This window comes from Rhineura floridana, chromosome 19 (genome assembly GCF_030035675.1).
Source record: "Rhineura floridana isolate rRhiFlo1 chromosome 19, rRhiFlo1.hap2, whole genome shotgun sequence".
In the NCBI taxonomy this organism is placed as follows: domain Eukaryota; kingdom Metazoa; phylum Chordata; class Lepidosauria; order Squamata; family Rhineuridae; genus Rhineura; species Rhineura floridana.
In genome coordinates, this window is record NC_084498.1 from 18,868,151 (window position 1) to 18,893,407 (window position 25,257).

Consider the following 25,257-nt stretch of genomic DNA (forward strand, 5'->3'; position numbering starts at 1 on the left):
GCCTTTAATACCCAAGTATATTTTTAGGACCCACCCTATTTGGGGATTTTAGGTTGTTTTTAATTGGTTTTAATGCTGTATTTTAAAATTGTTGTAACCTGCCCTGGGACTTCTGGGTGAAGGGCGGGTAATAAATGAAGAAGATGGTGATGACAGGGGAAATTGCTTTGCAAAATGTGTATATTAGGGGAAATTGTGCACAAAATGTGTGTATCCTGAGGAATTTGCACTAAAATGCTGATGGATTTTCATGTGGACTTTTTTTTTGAATTGCAAACTGATGCAGAAAAGGAGTGGGAAAATGAGAAATGGAAGCCAAAACTGGCAGACTCGCTCATCCCTACTGCTGACACAGGGCACGATTAGTTTCTATGGAGAGCTGGTAGTTATTTATCATCTACCATAGGAATGTGGGGATGTGTTTTTTTTTAATATGTATTGTTGTTTAATATGGTGACTGTTGTATGAATATGTTTTAAATTGTATTATATATTGTGTAAGTCGCCCAGAGTGTCTGTTAAGTCAGACAGATGGGCGACTAACAAATAAAATTTTATTATTATTATTATTTCCCAGACCGAGAGTCTTCTCAGCAACCTTCTGAGGGCCACATGCCCTTTATTAAATAAATCCTCTGCAAACGAATAAATGTTTTTCTCCTTACCACCTTTGTAGCAAATGGCTGCCTTCGTCACAGATTACATGGAAGCCTACGGAACGAGGTTTCTGAAGAAGTGTAGCCCGACTAAAGTGAAGAAGACCGAGCATGGCCGGCTACGAGTGACATGGAAATACGCTGACTCTGGCAAAGAAAAGTCAGATGAATTTGACACCGTGATGTGGGCAGTAGGTAAACAAAGGAAAAACATTGCTATGAAACACCTCTAGTACTTCCTATTTTATTCCTACTTTTCGTACAATTTTATTTCTAAAATGCATTGCAGGAAACGTTTGGGGTGGAGGGAAAGAGGGTGCAAGGGGTGGGGGCGAAGGTTCCAATTGGGATAGGAAGCTGATCACAAATATTTATTTGTTAAATTGATATCACACCCTTCCTCCCCAAAGGAGCCCACAACCTCCCACCTCGCAACAATGCTTTATATACAAATATACTACAGCTGATGGGAGCTGTAGTCCAAAAAATCAGGAGGGCATCAGGTGTGTGTGTGAGATGCTGCTGTAGGAACACCGAAAGCTGCCTTATGTGAAGTCAGATCATTAGTCCATCTAGCTCAGTATTGCCTACACTGGCTGGCAGTGCCCCTCCAGGGTTTCAGGCAGAAGGGAGTCTCTCCCACCCTACCTAGAGATGCCAGGGAGTGAACCTGGGACCATCTTCATGAAAAGCAGATGCTCTACCAATGAGCTACAGCCCCTTCCCCAGACAAGACAATGCCAGGCTGGATGGATAGATGGTTTTGACCCAGTATATAGCACCTTCCTATGTCATAACCAGCCCTTGGAGGAGGTTGCTTTGCTGACTCCTCAGGAGGGAGGGGGGAATTCCAGTGGGGGTGGGATAACAAAGCTAAATTGAAAGGTATCTTCCCATCTGCTTGTCAGAGGCGTTGTTTGTCAGTTCTGATGGATGTCAAAAGGTTTACGAAATCGTTGGTATATAGAGGTGTTTCCAGCATCCAAAACCTGCCTGTTTCCCAAATGCCTTATCTGATTTGCCTTAAACATCTGGAATTATTCCAAGCCCTTCCCTTGATTTGGAAGCCGTACATTGGAAAAGACTCCAGGTGTACTTGGCTGAAAGTTCGTCTATGTTTGGAACTGCAGATACGGAGAGGAAGGTGACCATAGGATGTAATCGCTCAAATATTTAGCATGCTTAAATGAACACGTGTAGATCTAAAGAGCTGTGGGGGGGAAGAGACTTGGCCCTCTTCCTATGGGGAAACAGCGCCTAGGGCGCAGACGAGAGGTGCGTCGCGTTATTTATTATGGTAGAACCTCGTTATAACACGGCTCGCTGTACCACAGATTCAGATATACTGTGGGTACGACGATGTCTCCCATGTACAATACTGTTTGCACAATGCAGCCTTGGTTTATTTATTTATTTATTATTTATTATTTGATTTATATCCCACCCTTCCTCCACCAGGAGCCCAGGGCAGCAAACAAAAGCACTAGAAACATCATAAAAACAGGCTTTAAAATACATGAAAACAAAACATCTTTAAAAACATTTTTTAAAGCTTTCAAGACATCTTTAAAAAAAGGTTTAAAAACATATTAAAAAGCAATTCCAACACAGACACAGACTGGGATAAGGTCTCCACTTACAAGGCGTGTTGAAAGAGGAAGGTCTTCAATAGGCGCCGAAAAGATAACAGAGATGACGCCTGTCTAATATTTAAGGTTTAATGCAGAAGCCCTATAAATGTGGGTGCGTCCTTTGTCCCCCAACCCCCACGTTATAGCGAGGATCTACTGTACTTATTTTATTTTTATTTAGACAATTTATGTACTGTTTTTAACTACAGTCATTGATTCTGTGGTTAATATTCAGTGCTAGTCCTGCACAGCGTGCAACCCATTGAAGTTGCATGTGGGTACTCGTTAATTTCAGTGGGACTATTCTGAATAGGACTTAGTTGAATATAACCCTGTCTTATATTACATATTTGAAGAAAACTAGGTAGTGAGGCTTCCTAGTTGAAAAAGTCTTGGGAATCCTCAAGGTTTTCAAGAATTTTCAGCATTCTCACAATTCACAGAATTCTTTGAAAAACGGCCCAATTTATGTTCTGATCCAATGAAGGAGATCTTAGGAGGTTTTAATGTCTTTGTTTCCCCTTAGTGGTTCAGGAACAGGGGATGTAAATCTGATGCAGTGGGATGCTTCTACTTACACTGCATTATTTTTAACAGGATGATTGATTGATTGATTGATTGATTGATTGATTGATTGATTGATTGATTGATTGATTGATTGATTGATTGATTGGAAGAGGATGCTGTAGTTGCATCCTGAATTGAGCAGGGACTAGATCAGCCTTTCCCAACTAGTGGGCCACCAGATGTTGTTGGACCACAATTCCCATCTTTCCTGACCATTGGCAATGCTGGCTGAGGCTGATGGGAGTTGTGGTCCAACAACATCTGGTGGCCCACTAGTTGGGAAAGGCTGGACTAGATTGATTCACTCATTTAGACAATTTATATGCCGCTAAACTACAAGCGGCATAAAAGGAATATAATACAGAGGAAATAAAAATTGGTTAAAACTATAAATTCAGACTTCAGTTAAAGTGCCTGCTGGTATATAAAAAAAGCTTCAATAGGTGAAAACCGCCTCTCCCCATATGAACCAACCCGGATCCTGCGTTCGGCATCTGAGGCCCTTCTTCTTGTATCCCCTCTTGAGGGTGGTGCGGAGGGTGGCGACATGAGAAGGGTCCTTCTCAGTGGTGGCCCCCCATGTATGCAACACTCTCCCCAGAGAGGCACGCCTGGTGCTGTCATTATCTATCTTTAGGCGCCAGGCACAAACATTTCTCCCAGGTTACGCTCAAAGACCTTCCCTATATAAGTCTGCTGCGTTCAGAATTGGGCGCTGAATCAACTCCTTCCACATGTTGCAGAGCATGTCTAGAGTGTAGTTAGGGAATTGTAGTGAGTTAGCATAGGGTTTCCTGTGTGGCGCGCTGCCTTTGATGTATCGATTACTTTAATAAAACAAGAATTGATTGCACCCTCGTCTCAGCCTCGTGAATCCTGCTCTGAACAGGACAGGGGGCGGCTGATTGACAGGTGGGTGTGGTTTGTGCAAATTTTCTTGCAGACCAAATTCAACCCACGGCGGGCCAAGATTGGTCTGCGGGCCGGAGGCCCCCTCCCCCTGTTTTACACACTTAACCTGGGGAAAAGTCCCATTAAACTCATTGGAGGTCATTGTTTCATGGAACAGAGCCCATTTCTTCAGATGCATGAAGTCCTCCTAGTCTAGCTTATACCACAGTATATGCTTCAAATGCCTCGAGATGAACTAGCCTCTTTAGCTCATTAACAAAGAGCTCATTCCAACAGTTTTAGCAAAGCTCTGGTAGCTTGCCTCCTCGCAGTGCCTGCATTTGCACCCCACCCTAAAGGATTAAGCTGGTTAATTGATGAGTAAGTCAGTGTGTGAGTCATTGGTTTGTATTTTCTTATAATTTTCTGGTGTTGGGTTTAAAAAAAACACCACCCACACCAGGTGTGTGTGATAACAGAGTGGGAAACTCACTTGTGTTGAGGATTTCCTGTCTGCAGATCTGACAGTCACAAATTCTGACTGAAAAGAGGCAGCTTGTGGACTTCCGAGTTCAACAAGCAGCAGTGAAGGCCGTTCCATTAGGATGAGTAGGGCAGTGCCCCACCAACCTCAGCCAGCCCCTGCTGGCCTGACCGGGGTGGGGGGCAGCCCTGGCAGTCAGCTTCTTCCTCCTCAGTCTTGGTGTTGCCCTTCTGAAAGTCAGCAAGGAGGAAGATGGAGGCAAAATTAGAATGAGTTGGCTCTGCCTGTCGTCGGCTTTGGCTCCGCCTGTCCGCTTTGGCTCCACCTGTCGGCTTTAGCTCCGCCTGTCATTGGCTCTGGAGCAGTTGTTCCAGTTCTTGCTTTCCTCTTCCCTCCTCATTCCTTTTTCCTTTTGTATCATGCCTATTAGATTCTGAGCTTGCAGGCAGGGGTAGTCTTAGTGTTTGATATATGTACAGCACAAAGGAAATGTTAAGCATTTTATTAATGTTAAATGATCATAAAACATGAGGTTAGGTTTCCACATTCTGCGTATGAGGGAACAGTCGCTTGAAATTGGTCTGCACCTAACCTGCTTTGAAAAGCACACTGGGAGGTGTGAAATCTGCATGAGAAATTCGGAAAAAATGTTGTGTGGGCTTCATAGTCGTAGCTCATTTTCATCATTATCTTTAGCATGATTTGCGGCCACAAATGCTGAGGTCAAGTGTGATTAAAGCGGCTTGTATCTTAGCAGTGCTGTGTTTCTCAAAACAATTTTAATAATCACAGGGGCTAGTCTTATACCAACAGGGAGAATTTCAAGTTTGTGTTGGGATCCTGCTTTGGCTGATGGTTGCTCACCTCTGAATTGGCTTCCCCTTCTTCCTATGACGTTGTCCCAAAGTATGGTCTGAAGGCACATGAGGCCACCACCTTGCTGAAGCTAAGCAGGTCTGGGTCTGGTCAGTGCCTGGATGGGAGACCACCTAGAAATCACATGTATGCCGCCTTGGGTTCCTTGATGACAGAAAGGCAAGGCACAAACGTGAGAAAATAAATAGCCTTGTGCAGAAAGTTTTCCAGCTTGTTCTGAGTAACTTCAGTGCCGTTCTTGGGCAAATGCAAACCCGTTTAGCCGACTCACAAACATGAAAAGCAAAGACGTAGATGGCCTCCATTTCTCCTTGGCTGATTTCTGCAGGACAAATCCCAGCTGTTCATTTTTCCTTGGTTTTTGTGACTGGCTTTGTGGATTTAATCTTTCCCAAGGGAGGTACTGAGGAGGGGGGTTAGTTGCTTGGAATTTCCCAGTTGGTTTTCTTGTTAGGGATTTTTAATGAGATTCAAACATCTTCTTGGTCTCAAGAGGCTTTTCCTCTGACCGTGTGACGTTACATTCATCTCCCCCATCAGACCACAGGCAACACAGAAAAACATTTCAAGTTACAGACTAGTAAGTGATGGTTGAACATTAGGGGAAATGCCTGGGACGCTGAACTGAGAGCCATTGGTATTTTGATTCTAAGGGCCCCTCTAGACGCCTTTTCTATTGGACTTGTGATGATTGGGGTGGTTATACATGATCCTCCTTTCAATACCGTTTGTGCCTGCAAAAGGTTCAAGGTGGCCCTGCATTTTTTCCCGTTGGTGCAGGGCCCAGAGCTTCCTGCTGCAGATTCCTGTAATGCTTTATAACCTGTAGTGGTTAGAGTGTTGGACTACGACCTGGGAGACCAGGGTTCGAATCCCCACACAGACATGAAGCTCACTGGCTGACCTTGGGCCAGTCACTGCCTCTCAGCCTCAGAGGAAAGCAATGGCAAACCCCCTCTGAATACCGCTTACCATGAAAACCCTATTCATAGGGCCGCCATAAGTCAGGATCGACTTGAAGGCAGCGATGAAACTGAAGTTATCATACTTTGGACACATAATGAGAAGACATGATTCACTAGAAGAGACAATAATGCTGGGAAAAACAGAAGGGAATAGAAAAAGAGGAAGACCAAATGAGATGGATTGATTTCATAAAGGAAGCCACAGACTTGAACTGACAAGATCTGAACAGGGTGGTTCACGACAGATGCTCTTGGAGGTCGCTGATTCATACAGTCGCCATAAGTCGTTGTCGACTTGGAGGCACATAACAACAACAATAGCACAAATGTTCTAGCGTTATTTCCTTTGCCCTGCTTTTGCAGCGCTGTACCGCAAGAGTGTCCCTCCGGGCGGCAGTCTTGCCAGAGCATTGGGGAAACATCGCAGAACAGCTAGTGAAGCAGAATGATGTGTGGATGGTCCATTACAAATCCCCCACCAATGCACTATTATTGTATTGACAAAATGTTGCAGAATATATCTGCACAAACAAACAAACACCTCATCGGGGTGGAGGTGCTAAGAAAAGGTTAAATGTGCTGGAAATGGTTTGCTTTCCCAGCTTTGCAACCGTATCAGTTTGGATTACCCAGGAAAACGCGTTTGTGTGGACTTTGTTGGTTTTTTTTTTTTTTGCTTTGGAGCTGTATTTCGATCAGTTCCCTGTATTAAAGCATTGCCTCAGACTCCATGGAGCGTAACCCTGCCAGGGTGCTCTACAGAAGGGGAAGAGGCTTGAGAATTGTCCCCAGGGATTTGGCTAACCGTTCAGATCTTAACCTTTGGAGCCAAGCGTGTCTTCAGCATGCAACAGAAACCGTACAACAAAAGTGCCAGGCACACCTCTGAAGGAAGGGGATTCCGCAACCTAGGGGCTGCCCCAGAGGAACCCTCTCCCAGTCCATCATTCCCTGCATTTCTGAGTGTGGCAGGACTAGCAAGAGCCCCCCCCACACACAGAGATCATAACAACTGAGAAGCTCTGTGGGGAAGGATATCTTTCAGATATTTGCCCCAGATTCAGGCCTTGGCTTTTCCATTTGAAAAGGATCAGGTACCAGGTGATGGGAAAGGACTCTCTTGGCCAGGTAACAGCTCTCTAGGACAGGGATATGGAACCTTTGGCCCTCCAGATGTTGCTGAACTACAGCCCCCATCACCCTGTCAACTGACCATGCTTGCTGGGGCTGATGGGAGTTGTAGTTCAATAACATCTGGGGCGGGGACACAGGTTCCCCACTCCTACTGTAGGATCTCAGGCAGGGCAGGCAGTGGACCAATGGTCTCACGGTATCAGGCAGATTTCTACATCCCTAAGTCCCCTTTCCCCTTTGTGCATTCAGTTATCACACTTGTAAGGGTCTAAACATCTGGAGAAACCCAGGATGAAAGTGTGCCTCTGAACGCCAGCTGCTGGGAATCGCGGGGGTTGGGGAGTTGCTGTTGCGCTCAGGTCCTGCATGCAGGCTTCCCATGGGCATCTGGTTGCCCTCTGTCAGAACAGGATGCTGGACTAGATGGTCCATTGGCCTGATCCAGCAGGCTCTTCTTATGCTAACGCTACGACTTCAAACCTTGGAACGGGCACTAACCAAGCCTCTAGACATAAGTAAAGCATTTCGCCCACCAAAAGGCTTCAGCCCATTTGATCTTAATGGAGGGCATTGAATGGGTTCTTCAGTTTGGAAATGAAAGCTGGTATGGCTAGCAGCCAATAAAAAAAAAGTCAACGCTGAGTTTTAACATCTTAATTATTGCTCTCAGAATCCAACTTGCACATGTGGGAAAGTGGATGAGGTTTCATGTCGAGCTGCCTAAATGCATTTCCCTTGCTTTTCATTTTTTATTCCAAGTTATGCAGTTGCCGAGAGAGATTGGAAGGGCAGGGCGAAGTGTCATCCTGCAGGTTTGATCATCTCAGCTGTTGTTTTTGTGGTAGCATTTATTTATTTATTTAAAAAGTCAATCTATTCTAGGGATGTAGAAGAAATTCAGTTTGTTTCTCATTTAAACCTAATTCACACTTCGCGAAACAATACATGGACAATGCATGTTTGTCTTGTGGTTTTTTAGCAGCCGTCCATTGAAATTTACGCTTCTCCAGATTTTGCAGTGCAATTCTCCTGCCAAGTGATGTGTACAAAAAATACATATACTAGGGTAAAATGTGCATGAAATGCATCTATTCGTGAAGTTAACATGCAAAAATGCATTATTATTTTTTTAAAAAAATGCACATTGATGTGGAAATACGGAGAACTGAACTTTAAGACCAGGGGGGGAAAATGAGAAACCGTAACTGAAGATGCGCCCATCCCTAATCTGCCACCCTGCGTTCCTTCTGGGAAGAAGGGCAGGATATACATTTAATAAAGAAATAGATAAAGAAATAAATCGTCAATCAATCGATCGATTGGGAGGGTGCTGGAAATACTGGTGGAGAGAGTTGTGCAGCTCTTTCCCTTGCTCTCTTTAAAAAAGAAAGAAAAAAAGTTAACATATTGCGTGCTAACTTTTTCGCTAAGCTCTGCCTGGGCCGGAAAAAGGGGAAACTGGAAAAGCCCCCATCAAGCTGCCCATTTGCCAACCTTCGAGACACTTATTCTCGGAGCACAAAGAAATACAACGGCAGGAAGTTGTTTCACATCCGAGCCAAGATAAGGTCTGGGTTTTTGTTTTGTTGCTTTTTAGCATCATTGATATTATTGTTTTTGGTGCCTGATAGCATCAGAGCTTTGGGAGCAGAGGGCAGGGAAAGGAACGGCAGGGATCAGCACCCCATGGGGGGGGTGGCTGAAGGGAAGACAGACAGATAGCTGAGTGCCGACAGCTCCAGTTGCTGATCCCAGAGGAAGTGTCAGTTTCGCCGCCAAAATGAAGTCCTCCCAGAGCTGTTCAGATGCAGCATTGTTTCGATTGGGTGGCGGCCAGGGAACCTGGCTTTTAAGGGTAGTCGGATAATACAGTGAATCATATGTTTATTTATAATGAGATCTCCATTGAAGAGCCAGGTTTTCCTTTTGTTTAATAATTTCCTACCTTCACATCAAAGGCCTTTAAGTGTTTTCCTCCACCCCACGCCCTTGTTTTCGGAATGCAAACACATTTCCCCTTTTCCCCCTTGCTTTGGTCCCTGGCTCTCAAGTTGACATCAAACATTGAAACGCTGTTCTCTCTCCCCACCACAGAGACACACAGAGAGAAGCTTATTCCCTTTTTCTAAGAAAAATGGACCCAGGTCCCTAAAAAAGTCAGAAGACAAATCTTCCCCGCTTTAGATTTCTGTTTCTAGATTATCCCCTGTACACCATGCTTTTGTGAGCATGCTGGCAGTTGCCTGGAATAGTAAGGACATAAGAAGAGCCTACAGCTGGTATAGCACAGTGGGGAGGACAGCCTGGCTGGGAGTCCAGAGTCTGTGAGTTCAAATCCCCGCTCGTGTCTCCTGGGCGTCAAGGGCCAGCTAAAGATCACCCCCACAGGGAGTGGCTCAGGGGTTACATTGCCTGCCACCTGTACAGCCGTGGGCAAGCTGCATAGTCCCAAGGAGCCCAATTGCTCCCCAGCTGGCAGCAGTGGACAAGGAAGGGGCTGGCTTGTGCAGCTGTGGCAAGCTGAGCAGGCCCTCGCCAGCTGGGGAGGACTAGCCTCAGAGGGAGGCAATGGTAAACCCCCTCTGAATACCACTTTCCATGGAATCCCTATTCATAGGGTCGCCATAAGCCGGGATCGACTTGAAGGCAGTCCATTTTCAATAAAAGCCTGCTGGATCAGGCCAGTGGCCCATCTAGTCCAGCTTCCTGTTCTCATGGTGGCCAAACATGCCTTTGGGAAGCCGGGAAGCAGAGCGTGAGCACACGTGCACTCCTGCCGTTTCCAGCAACTGTTGCTCAGAAGCAGAGCATAACCATCACGGCTAGCAGCAATTGATAGCTTTCTCCTCCATGAATGTCTTAATTCATTGTTACGCCACTGCCTCTTGTGGGAGCAAATTCCACAGTTTAACTATGCTTTGCATGAAGAAGTCCTTTCTTTTGTCTGTCCTGAATATCATCCAAAATTCAGCTTCACTGGATGTCCACGAGTTCTAGTGTTATGTGAGAGGGAGAAAAACTTTTCTCTATCCACTATCTCCATGCCACGCATAGTTTTACACAATTCGGTCGCGTCACCTCTGATTCGCCTTTTCTCTAAACGAAAGAGCCCCCCGCGCTGCAACCAAATGCTGCAACAGGAAACTAAACTGTTCAGCTGCCATCCTAACCCCACCTACATGGGAGTAAACCCCATTTAATTTAAGAGGACTTACTGGTTGAGATGTTTTGTTTCTGTTCCTTGCTGTGCAAGGTCAACTTGTGATTGATAATGTGGAAATGCTTGGGGGGGAGCCCCTCCGTGATCTAAAGAATGGCAGGGGTGAGGAGGGGCATTCAGAAATTTTGCATGGTCGCTCTTCCCGGCTGGCGTTTTTTTCTTTTGCATGCAGATGCCTCATGCTTATAGGGCATTGGTGGTCCTCAGGCACTTGCTTGCCTGAATGGAGAACAGAGGGTGTGTGAGTGTGTGTAGAAACTAGCCTACCGTATAAAGGTAGAATACACTTTCATTGCTCCGCCCACTCTCGCCTCTGGCTCCACCCCCCACTGGCATGTGCCCTCGGAAGGTTGCCCAGAAGGGGATGCTGAACTGCAGGCTGAACATAGGAAGTTGCCATATACCCTCGGTCCACCTAGCTCAGTATTGTCTGCACTGACTGGCAGAGGCTCTCCAGGGTTTCAGGCAAAGGTCTCTCCCAACCCTACCTGGAGGTTCCAGGGATTGAACCCGGAGCCTTCTGCATAGCAAGCAGATGCTCTACCACTGAGGGACGGCCCTCTGGGACTTGCCTGGCACCCACATTGCAGTCTCTTTGGGGCGAGGCTAAAATGCCTTTATTCATGCTGGCTTTTAAACCTGGGTATACAATAATAAAAGAATAGATAAAACCCTGGGTATTGTATTTATGTTGCAGTGCAAGTTGATTGTCCACCACCCTGCAGTTCTAAATGGAGGGTAGGACAATAATGCTGGGGGAAAAACAGAAGGGAGTAGAAAAAGAGGAAGGCCAAACAAGAGGTGGATTGATTCCATAAAGGAGACCTGAACTCACAAGATCTGAACAGGGTGGTTCATGACAGATGCTCTTGGAGGTTGCTGGTTCATAGGGTTGCCATAAGTTGAAATCGACTTGAAGGTACATAACAACAAAAATCCCCAAATAAAAAGCTGCAACAGGATTTACAAGCAGAATAAAATATGGTAATAAAAATACACAAACGTATTAAAAACAGAGTAAAAACATCCAATCATTGGTGCTACCCCAGTGCCTGGAACACAAAACATCATTGGCCCAGCACCAAAATGACAAGGTTGGTTCCAGGCAGGCCTCCCTAGATAGAACACTGGGTTGGCTGGACAGTGGCGCAGCCAGGAGCTGTGTGCAAGAACCAGAAATTAAATGCCTGCTCTCCCAAATACCCCTACCAGGGAATAAACCCTCACCTTTGAATGCTATTGCAGTTATTTTCTTAGACCAACCTTTTTCCCGGTGTAACTTTTGCCTGAACTGGGACCTGCAGGAGCACTCCGAACATGAGTTGGATGTGACCTAAGTCTTCTCACCTCAGCCCCTCCCCTGACACGCTCCCAGAATGCCCATTTTCCGGGACTTACGCCAGCATCACTTAACACCAGTCTCTGCTGAGCAGGGATGAGGGACTTACGCCAGCTGAGCCCAGCTGAGCCAGGACCCAGCCAGCTCAGATGGAGATCCAGCGCATCCAATTCCCCTCAGCCCGGCATAAATGCAAGTTGGATTGTGCCCAAATATGGTAATGGTTAGAGGGGAGGCAGCGGAATAATCTCTTTATAGAAAAATGGAGCATGTCTGTGATGTACCAGAGCAGCAAAGCTCTGAGAAAACATGCAAGCTTATGCATGAGTGGGTTGATTGTACTATGTATGATTTTACTTCAGAATATGCATGGCATATATGGAGTATGAGTTGGATAAATTAAGACAAATAAATAAATAGAAATACTTTTATAAATAATTTGGACAGATGCGGACATGAAGCTGTATTCACCCGTCCCAACGAGGGCACATGTTCCATTATTCTCTTTCTCAACCAGTCACATCTCACCGAAGATTTTTAGAAACGTTGGGTGATACTCAACGCTAGTCCTACTCAGAGTAGACCCACTGAAGTCACGAGGAATTTGAAAACATACCTGCTTACTCAAGCATTTGATGGCTGAAGGAGACTGTTTCCGGCAACCCGGAGGTCACTGAATGGAAGAATTTTTTTAACTGTAACTGCTTTCAGAATCCTTTTTTAAAAAATGGTTTTGTTGATGCGTTTGCTGCCCTGGGCTCCTTCATGAGGAAGGGCAGGATATAAATTCAATAAATAATAATCATACACATGACTAACTTTGGTTCATTCATTTCAGTGAGCAGGACTGAGTTAACTACAACCCCGTGATAGAAGAGTGGGGTTTTCCCCCCAAGAATTAAAACGGCTAAAATCTTAATTTTAAAACTTTAATTTAAAACAACGACAACAACAAAGTGTTTCTCTCTCTTTCTTGAAGGTCGAGCTCCTGACACTCAAACTCTCAACCTGGAGGTGGCTGGAGTGAAAACAAACCCTGCAACGGGAAAGATTGTTGTTGATGCAAGAGAAGCTACTTCTTCTTCCCACATCTACGCAATCGGAGACATAACAGAGGTAGACGGCTACATAAACTACTTGACAATAACAGGAAAGCTGGCTCTGTTCTTGATTAATAACCACTGCCCTCTTCTCGTGACGCTGCAGCCTGTACCAGTGTGTTAAAGCCTATTCCCTCCCTCCTTTTTTTTCATTTTGGAGAACTGCGGAATTTATGCCAAACACCCAGAGCAGTAATTTCCTTCGCAAACAACACCTCCGCATTAGAGATTATTACTGATGCTTATCAGGGTGTTTTTTTTTTTTTAAAAAAAGGCATTATGTCGCAACAGCTGGCAAGAAGGCCTTGTTATCTGTCCTATATCAGTTCCGTCTCTGAAATAAAGAGGCTTTGTTGCCCAGGTAAGAAAATTTTCTTAAAGAAGCACAGCTTCTAAGACTGAGCGTGTTGGCTGTTGGCATACAAAATCAAGCTGGTGACTCGTGACGCTGTTTCTTCACAATTAGGTTAAGAACGTAAGAAGAGCCTGCCGGATCAGGCCAAAGGTCCATCTAGTCCAGCGTCCTGTCCTCACAGTGGCCAACCCGATACCTAGGAAAGCCTGCAAAGAGGCCCTGAGCGCAAGAGCTCTCCCCTCCTGCGGTTTCCCGCAGCTGGTATTCAGAGACATATTGCCTCTGACAGAGGAGGTAGAGCATAGCCATCCTGGCTAGTAGCCACTGACAGTCTTCTCCATGAATCTGTCTAATTGTCTTTTGAAGCCATCTAAGTCGGTGGCCATCCTTGCATCTTGCAGGAGCAAATCCAGTAGTTTTAATTCCCAGCTCTGTAAAGTGAAGTCCTTCCTTTTGTCTGTCCTGAATCTTCCAATGTTAACAGCTTTGTTGGGTGTCATAAGAACGTAACGCAGAGCTTGCTGGATCAGCCCGGGTCCAGCATCCTGTTCCCACAGTGGCCAGCCAGATGCCCGTGGGAAGCCCGCAAGCAGGACCTGAGTGCAAGAGTGCTCTCCCCTCCTGCGATACCAGCTATTGGTTTTCAGAAGCATACTGTCTCTGACTATGGTGGCTGAGCACAGGCATTGTGGCTACAAGCCACTGATAGCTTTATCCTCCATGAAAATGTCCCTGAGTTCTAGCATTAGGAGAGGGAAAGTTTGCTTTGAGTCCTACAATGCTTCCTTTTCCAAGGTGGAGTCTAATGGCAGGAATGGGGAATCTGTGGTCCTGCAGATGTTGTTGTTGGACTACAACTCCCATCAACCTTAACCATTGGTCATGCTGGCTGGGGCTGATGGCAGAGAAAGGCAGGAGCTCGTCAGCAGAGCACCTGCTTTGCATGCAGAAGGTCCCAGGTTCAATCCCCAGCGGCATCTCCAGTTAAAAGGATCAGGTAGCAGGTGAAGAGGCTGGATGGAGACCCTGCCTGAGACCCTGAAGAGCAACTGCCAGTTAGAGTAGGCAGTACTAGGCTGGATGGACAAATAGTCTCACCTTGTATAAGTCAGCTTCCCGTGACTGGAGGGAAAAGAGAGAGCTGTAGCTCAGTGTTAGAGGATCTGCTTTGCATGCAGAAGGCCCCAGGTTCGATCCCCGGCACCTCCAGGTAGGAATGGGAGGGACTCCCTGCCTGAAACCCTGGAGAGCTGCTGCCAGTCAGAGTAGGCACTAATAGGCTAGACTGGACAAATAGTCAGGCCTTATATAAGAAAGCTTCCTAAGTGGCATCTGATGAAGCATTTTCCAGCTTTTTAACCACACGTGATTAGGAGAGAGGGTGCTACACACACCCACGGCTGAATATGGCCCTTGGGCCTCTCTGACCGGCCCTCAGGAATCTCCCAGATTATACCCTCTCTCCCCAAGCCATATCCCTCACAGGCCCTTTTCTGCAAGTGCTGTTGCCTGGATGGAATGTGGGCCTTGGGCTGTGATAACATCCCTTCTTTCCCTGGATAGAGAATTGTGTGTGCAAATGGCTAGCTGTACAGAGGGAAAGGTCACATTGATTGCTCTGCCTACCCCTGACATGCAGCCCCCGGAAGGATATCCAGAAGAGAGTGCAGCCCTTGGGCTGAAAAAAGTTTTCCCGCCCCTGTTTTACAGGATTGCTGTAAGGATTACAACTAAATTATGCACACGAAGCGCTTTAAGCACTCAAAAGTACCGCACAAATGTTACTATGGCTGTAAATTAGTATTAGCTTTTAAAAAATTATTATCGTTATTATGAATAGAACAAAACCAGCCACTCAAAGGAAGCCACATGAAAGGCTAACGTTGGGATCAGTCATGCCATAGCTCATCAAACAGTGGCCTCAGAGGCTAGGCAAAGAGTGAATGATGGGTTCGAACTCACCTCCTGATGGAGGGCTTTTTGCATTGTTGGGGCAAATACAAAGAAGGATGTGCTCTTTATAGATGGAATCTGAATAGAGTCTCTCTAGTCACACTAGGGCTGTACAGCAGGAGACATTCTCCTGTGATTTTTTTTTCCCCCCAAACCGAAAACATGTTTCTCAGAATTTTGCTCCAGCTACTAAATTCTACTTCACCTGCTGCACTGTTGCATTCACACAGATTTGCCAGACCGCTTCTTACGGTCGTTCTCTCTCTCTCTCTCTCTCTCTCTGCGTGTGTGTGTGTGTCTAAGAAATGCATAATGCACAGTCTAGTGCTTTGCTAGCACCAACTCGCAACTTAAGAAATAAGAAGAGCCAGGTGGATCAGGCCATTGGCCCATCTAGTCCAGCAGGAGAAAAAAGAGGGGGGAGACTCCAAGATGCTGAAAAAAGGGGATTCTTGAAATGAAAATCCAAATAAGTTTTATTAAAAAGAAAGCCGAACGCGTTTCGGCCACTCAGTGACTTGGCCTTCGTCAGGGGATGAGCAGGTCTAAAAAGTATATCTTCAACAATTATGTCTGCATAAATGCGCATGGAGTTTCTACATGAATTATGTGCCATAATGCATAATGCACAGTCTAGTGCATTGCTAGCACCAACTCACAACTTAAGAAATAAGAAGAGCTGCTGGATCAGGCCATTGGCCCATCTAGTTCGGCATCCTATTCTCACAGCAGCCAACCAGGTGCCCATGAGAAGCCCGCAAGCAGGACCTGAGCGCAACAGCGCTCTCCCTACCTGCAATTCCCAGCAACTGGTATTCCGGAGCATACTGCCTCCAGCAGAGGAGGTAGAACATAGCCATCGTGGCTAGTAGCCATTGATAGCCTTATCCTCTGTGAAACTGCGTGAGTGCTGCGCGTTGAAATGTATTGGGATGCAGAAAGTCTTGGACAATTTGAACTGTCAATAATCAAACAGGATAGTCACGCACATGGGCACAAAGTGAGTGCGAGCATCAGCTGTTTATTCGGGGCAGTCTTGAAGCCATTGTTTTGCACACACACACACAAATCTGAGCTTATATCTGAAGGGATGTTTTAGTAATTAGCTGGGTGGGGTTTTTTTAATGGAAACTACGCCAGGGGCTTTTCTTTTTCTTTTTGCAATTTTATCTTTTTCTCCGATCTCCTGTTCAGTTTTGGAACGCCAAAATAACATCTGCATTTCCTGCCGCAGAAATGACTGGCAGCCGCAATTCAGGCAAACTTGCGTAAGCGAGGAGGGGGGGAAATGGCAGATTTCAGTTGGCAAATGACATTTGCAGAAGATCTTGGAAGTCAGAACAGTTGTTCGGGAAAGAGATAACATACATTTACCTTGGAGTTAATCCCAAACTGCAACATGGGATTTACTTCCATTATTTTTTTTAATTGTTAATTAATGGCGTGTTCCAGTTTTTCTCCTTCTCTATTCAAGATCAGATGCAAAGGAAGATGGGGGGGGGGGGTTCCTATCAGGGCTGGTGCCGGTTTTGAACTTAGGAAGCCGCCTTATACGAAGGCCTCATCTACACTGTACATTTCAACACAGTATCATACCACTTTAAACAGTCATGGTTCCTCCCCTCCCCAAAGAATCCTGGGAACTGTAGTTTATGAAGGCTGCTGAGAGTTCCTCTCAGCATCCCCAGAGCTACCATTCCCAGAGTGCTTTAACAGTCAATCCCTATTCCAAGGAACACTGGGAACTGTCACTCTGTGAGGGGAATACAGATCAAATCAGAGTGAGGGCTGTGCTTCTTTCCTCCACTCTGACAGGTTGGATGTGGAAGAAAAGGCAGGGGAATGCCACCTAGCAGCAGAGAGGAATATAACTGCTGCCGCTGCTAGGATTGTGAACAGCGGTGGCTGATGTCCATTGGGGCAGGTAGGGCGGAAGGCAAGGAGGCCAGCGGTTGGTGGAGCCAGAGCCAATGACAGGCAGAGCCACCTTCATAAGTAGGAAGGCTGGCTGAGGGCAGAGTGAGGTTGGTGGGGCAGCACCCCGCTTGCCCTACTGGGCCAGCCTCCACTGAATAAACCAGTGTGAACAGGCAATAGCTGTGAAAAAGGTGAGCTGAGCAGGGTGGGCGAATTGTGACATCTCCCCCTCTCCCTTCTTTGCAAATCAGGGGGGAGTAGAGGGAACAGCAAGCAAAACATTTTGGCTCACTCTTAATTTTCTTTAGGGTCGCCCCGAGCTAACGCCTACAGCGATCGCCGCGGGGAAACTGTTGGCTCGGAGGTTGTTTGGCCAGTGTACAGACCTCATGGATTATGACAACGTGAGTAGCTTAACGTTTTTTCTTCTGTAGATTTTGGAATTGAAAGCAAAAAAAAAAAAAAAGAACAAATGACCGCTGCCACACTTCTACACTGGCACATGAACATATTTTTCATTTTATTGTTGTTGTTATTTAATGTTGTTCTAATTTACATACCACTTAATTACCAAGTTGGCGCCACAGCAGTTTACAAGTATAAAGCCAACTGCAAAATGCACATAATTAAAATTCACAATAAAACAATTTCATCAAAACATGAAGGTAAACATTCACAATTAAAATGTGCAGTAAAACAAGCCTGTTAAAACACCACAAGATTTAAAAGCAAGTGTATGGGCACCTTTGGCCCTCCAGAAGTTGCTGTCAGGCCCGGCGCCAGTGGGCAGTCAGGTTGGGCCCTGGCTGAGGCCACTGCGGTCCAGAGGGGTCCCTCCTTAGGTGAAGCTCCCGCTCGGCAATCCGCAGCAGGGGCTCAAGGTGGCATACATGGTTCTTCTCCCTCTCCATTGTATCCCCGCAGCAACCCTGTGACGTAGGTTAAATTGAGAGAATGTGACTGGTGCAAGGTCATCCAGCAAGCTTCATGGCTGATTGGAAATTTGAACTCTGGTCTCCAACAACATCTGGAGGGCCAAAGGTGTATCATGCCCGTTTCAAAAGAGTTAAAACAGCAAGTAACACAGGAGGTTCAAGACAGGAGATGAGAAAATGTCTGATTCAACTGGGGCGAGTAGAACAATGCCTGACTTGCACAGATTGCAACTGCTCTCAAACAAAATTCGTATTGTGACTCTTACTTTCACTGTTGATGTTTTGGAAACAGCCCAAGGGCTCTGCATGCAGAAGGTCCCAGGTTCAATCCCAGCATCTCCAGGTAGGGCTGGGAGAGAATCCTTTCGCCTGAAACTCTGGAGAGCCACTGCAAGTCAGTGTAGACCATCCTGAATTGCATGAATTAATGGTCTGACTCAATATAAAGCAGCTTCCTGTGTCCCTGTGACCTTTCGTCTCAAGAGTAACAGTAATGGCCTTGCGTCGCCAGGTGCCCACGACCGTTTTCACTCCCCTGGAATATGGCTGCGTGGGTCTCTCGGAAGAAGAAGCTACAGGCCGGTTTGGACCAGATCATATCGAGGTGAGCTTGTGTCCTGACTGGCGTGGTCACCAGTGCTGAGTATTATTTCCTATTTATTTATTGGATTCATATCTCGCCCTTCCTCCCAGAAGGGGCCCAGGGCGGCATACAAAATCACTAAAACCACTCTAAAACATCCTAAATACAGACTTTAAAATATATTACAATAAAACATCCTTAAAAACATATTAAACCAAAACGTATTTAAAAACTTTTTCTTAAAAAAAAGCTTTAAAAACATATTTAAAAAAAAAAAAAAGCTTTAAAAACATATTAAAAAGCCGGCTTGCTCTGCCACTGTGTCAAGCTGAACCTTCTCAGTCTGTGCAGCAGTTTGCTATTGTTTTAAAACGAAGGTGGAGAGCCTGTAGCCCTCCAGATACTGTTGGCCTGCAGCTCCGATCACTGCTGACCGTTGGCTATGCTGGCTGAGGCTGCTGGAGGTGGAGTCCAACACCGTCCAGAGGGCCACCGTCTCCTCATCCTTGTTTTAAAGGAAGCCCGAGTGGGCCTCTGCTGGATGTAATCAAGTAAGGCAGACTTGTGGGATCCACTTTCGTTTCTGATATGTCCATCAGCTGGAGCCAGATGCAGATGGAGAGAGGGCCCAAGCTAGTTACCTGTTGCACCCTGGAAGCTCTGCACTGGGCTTGCTTGCATGCGCCAGTCAAAATCTGCATCTGAGTTACCTACAGATCACAGATTCTAACACATCACTGACCAACAGAGCCGCACCAAGATCTGGTCAAATGCCACTAACCGATGCTCCCATTTTACAAATGAGGAACGCTGAGACTTACAGATGAGAGATTAGCACCATGCAAGCTATGGCAGATGGCTCACCCAATTAAATAGCTGGGAGTCAGAATCCCTTGATAATTCACAGCAATTCACCCACAAATCTACCAGTAGATCCCACTCTGGCTTCTGCATGTTCCAAAGCAGAGCAACAAATGAGAGGGGGGTTCCCCTCACTGTGGGAAGTATGATACCTACCTACTGTTGCCTGCCTCTGTCATCAGGTGCCTTTTTTCAGCATTTTTAAAAAGTGTTCTACAGTACTGATTTGTTTTCTGAAGACATTAATTGTAAAAAGGATGCATTCAAGAGGCAGGCACTAAATTTGATTGCATCTTCTGATATTCCTTTCAATCAGGTGTACCATGCATTTTACAAGCCGTTGGAATTTACTGTGGCTGAAAGAGATGCAGCTAAGTGTTACATAAAAGTAAGTCTGTGCTCCTAAAGTTGATTTTCATTTTTGTTGTTATGTGCCTTCAAGTTGATTACGAATTATGGTGACCCTATGGTTCACCAACCTCCAAGAGCATCTGTTGTGAACCACCCTGTTCAGATCTTGTACGTTCAGGTCTGTGGCTTCCTTTATGGAATCTATCCATCTCTTGTTTGGCCTTCCTCTTTTTCTACTCTCTTCTGTTTTTCCCAGCATTATTGTCTTTTTCTACTCCCTTCTGTTTTCCCCAGCATTATTATCTTGTCTAATGAATCCTGTCTTCTCATTATGTGTCCAAAGTATGACAACCTCAGTTTCATCATTTTAGCTTCTAGTGACAGTTCTGGTTTAATTTGTTCTAACACCCGATTATTTGTCTTTTTTGCAGTCCATGGTATGCGCAAATCTCTCCTCCAACACCACATTTCAAATGAGTTTATCTTTCTCTTATCCGCTTTTTTCACTGTCCAACTTCCACATCCATACATAGAGATCGGGAATACCATGGTCTGAATGATCCTGACTTTAGTGTTCAGTGATGATTTTCATTTATGAGGCTCTATATCCTTGATTTTGCAGGAGGGCCTCAGTGAAGTTCTGAAGGTTCCAGGTTCAGACCCCAGCATTTCCAGGGAGGGCTGGGCCTGCAACCCTGGAAAGCCACTGCCAGTCAGTGTTAACAATACTAGCATCAACAAGCATATAGATACAGGGGATCCAGTGGACTTAGACTTGCAATAAGCTTTCAACAAGGTACTTAACCAAAGACTCCTGAGTAAGCTTAGCAGTCGTGGAATAAGAGGAGAGCTCCTTTTGTGGATCAGGAACTGGTTAAGCAGCAGGAAGCAGAGAGGAGGAATAAATGGACAGTTCTCCCAATGGAGGGCTGTAGGAAGTGGAGCGCCCAAGGATCAATATTGGGATCTGGCCTTTTTTGAGTTGTTTATAAATGATCTAGAGTTTGAGGTGAGCAGAGAGGTGGCCAAGTTTGCTGATGATACTAAATTATTCAGGGTTGTTAAAATAAAAAGGAATTGCGACAAGCTCTGAAAGGACCTCTCGAAATTGAGTGAATGGGTGGTAAAATGACAAATGAAATTCAACATAAACAAGTTTACAGTTATGCATATTGGAGCAAAAAATCTTAATTTCATATATATGCTCATGGTGTCTGAACTGGCGTTGACTGACCAGGAATGACACCTTGGGATTGTAGTAGACAGCTCAGAGAAGATGTTGACCCAGTGTACGGCCGCTGTGAAAAAGGTAAATTCCATGACAGGGATCATTAGGAAAGGTATTGAGAATACAACTGCGGATATCACAATGCTGTTATATAGATCTATGGTGTGACCACATTTGGAATACCATGTACAGTTCTGGACACCTCACTTCAAAAAGGCTATTGTAGAGTTGGAAAGGGTTCAGAAAAGGGCGACCAGAATGATCAAGGGGATGGAGCAACTCCCCTATGAGGAAAGGTTGCAGCATTTGGGGCTTTTTAGTATAGAGAAAGAGTCGGAGGCAACATAACAGAAGTGTATAAAATTATGCATGAGGTGGAGAAAGTGGATAGAGAAAAGTTTTCTCCTTCTCACATAACACTACAACTTGTGGACATTCGATGAAGCTGAATGGTGGAAGATTCAGGACAGACAAACAAAAGGAGTTCTTCACGCAGCACATAGTTAAACTATGGAATTCACTCCCACCAGAGGCAGTGATGGCCACCAGCTTGGATGGCTTTAAAAGAGGATTAGACAAATTCATGGAGGATAAGACTATCAGTGACTACTAGCCATGATGACTGTGCTCTGCCACCGTAGTCAGAGGCAGTACGTTTCTGAAAACCAGTTGCTGGAAGCCTCAGGAGGGGAGAGTGTTCTTGCACTCAGGTCCTGCTTGCGGGCTTTCCCATGGGCACCTGGTTGGCCACTGTGAGAACAGGATGCTGGACTAGATGGGCCACCGGCCTGATCCAGCAGCTCTTCTTATGCTCTTATGAGCTTGATGGACTAACAGTCTGACTCTGTATAAGGCAGCTCCTATATACTTGTGTTCCTCTTTCTCTTTTACCGTTCCTCTTTTCCTCCTATTTTACTTTCAGATGGTGTGCTCACGTGAGAAAGAACAGCGAATCCTTGGCCTTCATTTCATTGGTCCGAACGCTGGTGAAGTTATTCAAGGATTTGCTCTTGGAATCAGGTAAGAACTAAGGAATGTCCCCTCCCCCTGCACCATTTCCCTAAAGCGTGCTCTTTTAAGTTACTGTAAGATTATAAAAAATAGTGGTTTAGTTTTTGGCAGGGCTCAAAAAAGAAGCTGTGTTTTTGGTTACTTTCATGTCTCATTTCCTATATTTTCCTTAAAAATACGGCCTTTCTTTATTAATAAAATGTTGGCTTAGTGACAGACATACCAGATTATTATTTTTTTTGTATCTATGTTTATGAAATATGTTTCTTGGCAAGCTGTACGGTTGACCCAGCCCTCCTCCGCCCCACGCAAAAAAAGTCAAATTCACCACCCAGCGGTTAACCCTTCAAAGTGCAGTAAAGGGATAATAAATAATCATTTTGGGATAATCAATAATCATTGAAAGATGCAGAAGCAAGTTTAAGGCGAACTAAAAGCTTGATTTGATTATGTTCCATTGGGAGCCCTGCAGAAGGATCATCAAAGCTTTCTCTTCAAATCAGCACCATTGGGGGGGGGAGTTGAAGCTTTGTTTCACTAAACCAGGGGTGGAGAACCTGCAGCCCTCCAGATGTTGGTGGATGTCTGTTGCGTAATGGAGTAAAGACCTCACTGCTCTGGCTACATTTGAACATGCTTCATATAGACGTCAGTTTTGAGTAGATACCTATTTGGACATCTAGAGAGTTTATATTAATTTATATGCTTAACACAAAATGCATGTACTGGTGGGTACGGTACTCATAATATAAATTGATGGTGGTTTATTTTTATTGAAAATGAAAAAAAAGAGAGAGACAGTGTGGCATAGTGGTTAAGGTGTTGGACTACGACCTGGGAGACTCAGTACGCTACTCATAGTATAGATGTTGGTTTATTGTTATTAGTAGTATTCATATAAATATTTATTTTTGTACCCACAATATTTTTATTTTAATTCAATTTTTCTTTGTTTCCTTTTTCTTTCCTTTTATTGTCACACTTGCAAACTGAAAAAAAAACATTTTAAAAAAAAGATTATGTTGGGCTCCAACTTCCACCAGCCAGCATGCCCAGTGGCCAGAGGCGGTGGAATTAGCAACCCAGCAGTATCTGGAGGGCCACAGGTAAGAACAGAGAAGTTCATTCCGATTCTCATCTGAACACAAACTCACCTGATTTGCACTTCTTGGAAACAGCATGCAAACCAAAACACCTTCCTTCAGAATTCTCACTTTTCTGAATGTCATTTTAAACTTTGCGGCCTTATTCTGGTTTACCCTATGTATGCCCAATGCAGCCTTCCCCAACCTGGTGCCCTCCAGGTGTTGCTGGATTCCAGCCCCTATCAGTCCCAGCCAGCATGGACAGGGGTGGTGGGAGTTGAACCACCCTGTTCAGATCTTGTAAGTTCAGGTCTGTGGCTTCCTTTATGGAATCAAACCATCTCTTGTTTGGCCTTCCTCTTTTTCTACTCCCTTCTGTTTTTCTCAGCATTATTGTCTCTTCTAGCGAAACTGTCTTCTCATGATGTGTCCAAAGTATGATAACCTGAGTTTCATCATTTTAGCTTCTAGTGATACTGAACGACTTAGATGCCAAATATCTGATAGACTACCTCCTTCCCTACAGACCCTTGCAGGTGTTAAGACCACCAAAGGGGGCCCTCTTGATGATTCTGCTACCCTCAAATGTTTGGGGATAGGGTGGCAGCCTGAGAGAGGGTCTTTGCAGAAGCCCCTAAGCTGTAGAATTCCCTCCCCATAGAGGAGAGTCTGGTAACTTCATTATATAGTTTGTGTCGCATACACCTCTGTACTCTGGCCTTCGACACCTGAGATAAGTGTGTTCAGGACCCGCTCTGTTCCCATGACTGTAATTTGTTTTAAACATTGAATTTTAAATGTTAACTCAACCTCAGACCTTGAATAATAATAAAATAATAATAATAATAATGCGTGTGGAAAGGTACTCCTGCAATTTGATAATTTTCCATTAAGTTGAAATCTTGCTCCTTAAAACACAGGACTGTGTTGGCAGTTTTCTGGTGATTTATTTATTTATTTGGACAGTCTATATACCACTTATTTTTAAAGAAAACTGATTTTTTTTTACAGCATAAGTTAAAACACCTTAAAGAAACAGCAAATACAAACAAGAAACCAGCAGGGGATTTCTGCATTGTATAAAACACAATGAACAACTAAATAGAGAATTTTCTTTAGCATCAGAATAAACATTACACCAATATCCTCTAGACGAAGTAAAATTACAAATAAAAATGAAGTAAAAGGTGTAATTATATTCTACCTTGTTTAAAAAACACGGCAGACAATTAGGCAAAAGAAAATCAATTCATGTCCCACCATACATCAATCAACTAATCAATCAGTCAATCATTCCTTTCTATAATGGGGCCCTTTTCCTTGCTGCTGCCGCCCTCTAGTGGTTGACAGGAGTCAAGTCTAAGAAACGAAGCTGAAATTCTCTATGGGAGGATGCGGGGATGCTCTTCACATCCTACAAAAGTTTTTTTACAATGCTCAGATTTGACAAGATGACGGCTGCTAATCCCTGCCCGTTCAGCACTGGCAGAGAAAGCAGTTTCCATGGCCCCAATGCACTCTCTTTCAAAAAATTGAATGTAGTGGCGTGAGGCTACTGCACATTTCATGACAGCTTTGCAGAGAATCATTACACTTCTCTTTCCCAGGACAGCTGCCTGAGTTAAGATGACAGGAGCATATTGCATCAAAAATCACGGATTGTCATGTGGGCATGTTTCTTACAAAATGTTTTGCAGTCCATCAATTGCTAGTAGTTCAATCTCTTGCAGGTTTTGGGGAGCAACAGCACTTTAGTGTAGGAGGGGATGTTTTATCCAAAATACCCAGTGCAAAGGAAATGGTTTGTTTGTTTGTTTATTATGATCAGCATTCTGCCTTGTCCAGGGGAAGTTACAAATCATCACCAAAGGTGTTTTTTTTTTTAAAAAAAGAGTTAAAGCCAGAGAGTGACGTTAGGATATTTATTCTCCTTTGTGATTCATGAGTCTGAAGTATGGAAAATAGCCCAAGTCAGAGCTTGCAACCTGCTGTGTCAGCTTAATCTGACAAGCTGCTTCCCAAGCAATTCCGAGGAAGAGGCACGACGACAACTATAAAATGGTCGTTTATTTTTTTGACATTTTTATCCTACCCTTCCTCAAGAGGACTTGGGCCC

At 44.8% G+C, this 25,257-nt stretch overlaps 1 protein-coding gene across 2 annotated transcripts in view; it reads left to right on the forward strand.

Annotated features, from left to right (window-relative positions):
• Nucleotides 1-25,257, forward strand: part of TXNRD2 (thioredoxin reductase 2) — a 67,754-nt gene that overhangs the window by 36,622 nt on the left and 5,875 nt on the right. For both annotated transcript variants that reach the window (XM_061603366.1, XM_061603367.1), the window contains 6 exons: nt 676-850; nt 12,742-12,878; nt 17,396-17,491; nt 18,534-18,626; nt 19,783-19,854; nt 21,968-22,065. In XM_061603366.1, coding sequence (XP_061459350.1) covers nt 676-850; nt 12,742-12,878; nt 17,396-17,491; nt 18,534-18,626; nt 19,783-19,854; nt 21,968-22,065 — 671 coding nt within the window. The remainder of the gene's footprint in view (nt 1-675; nt 851-12,741; nt 12,879-17,395; nt 17,492-18,533; nt 18,627-19,782; nt 19,855-21,967; nt 22,066-25,257) is intronic.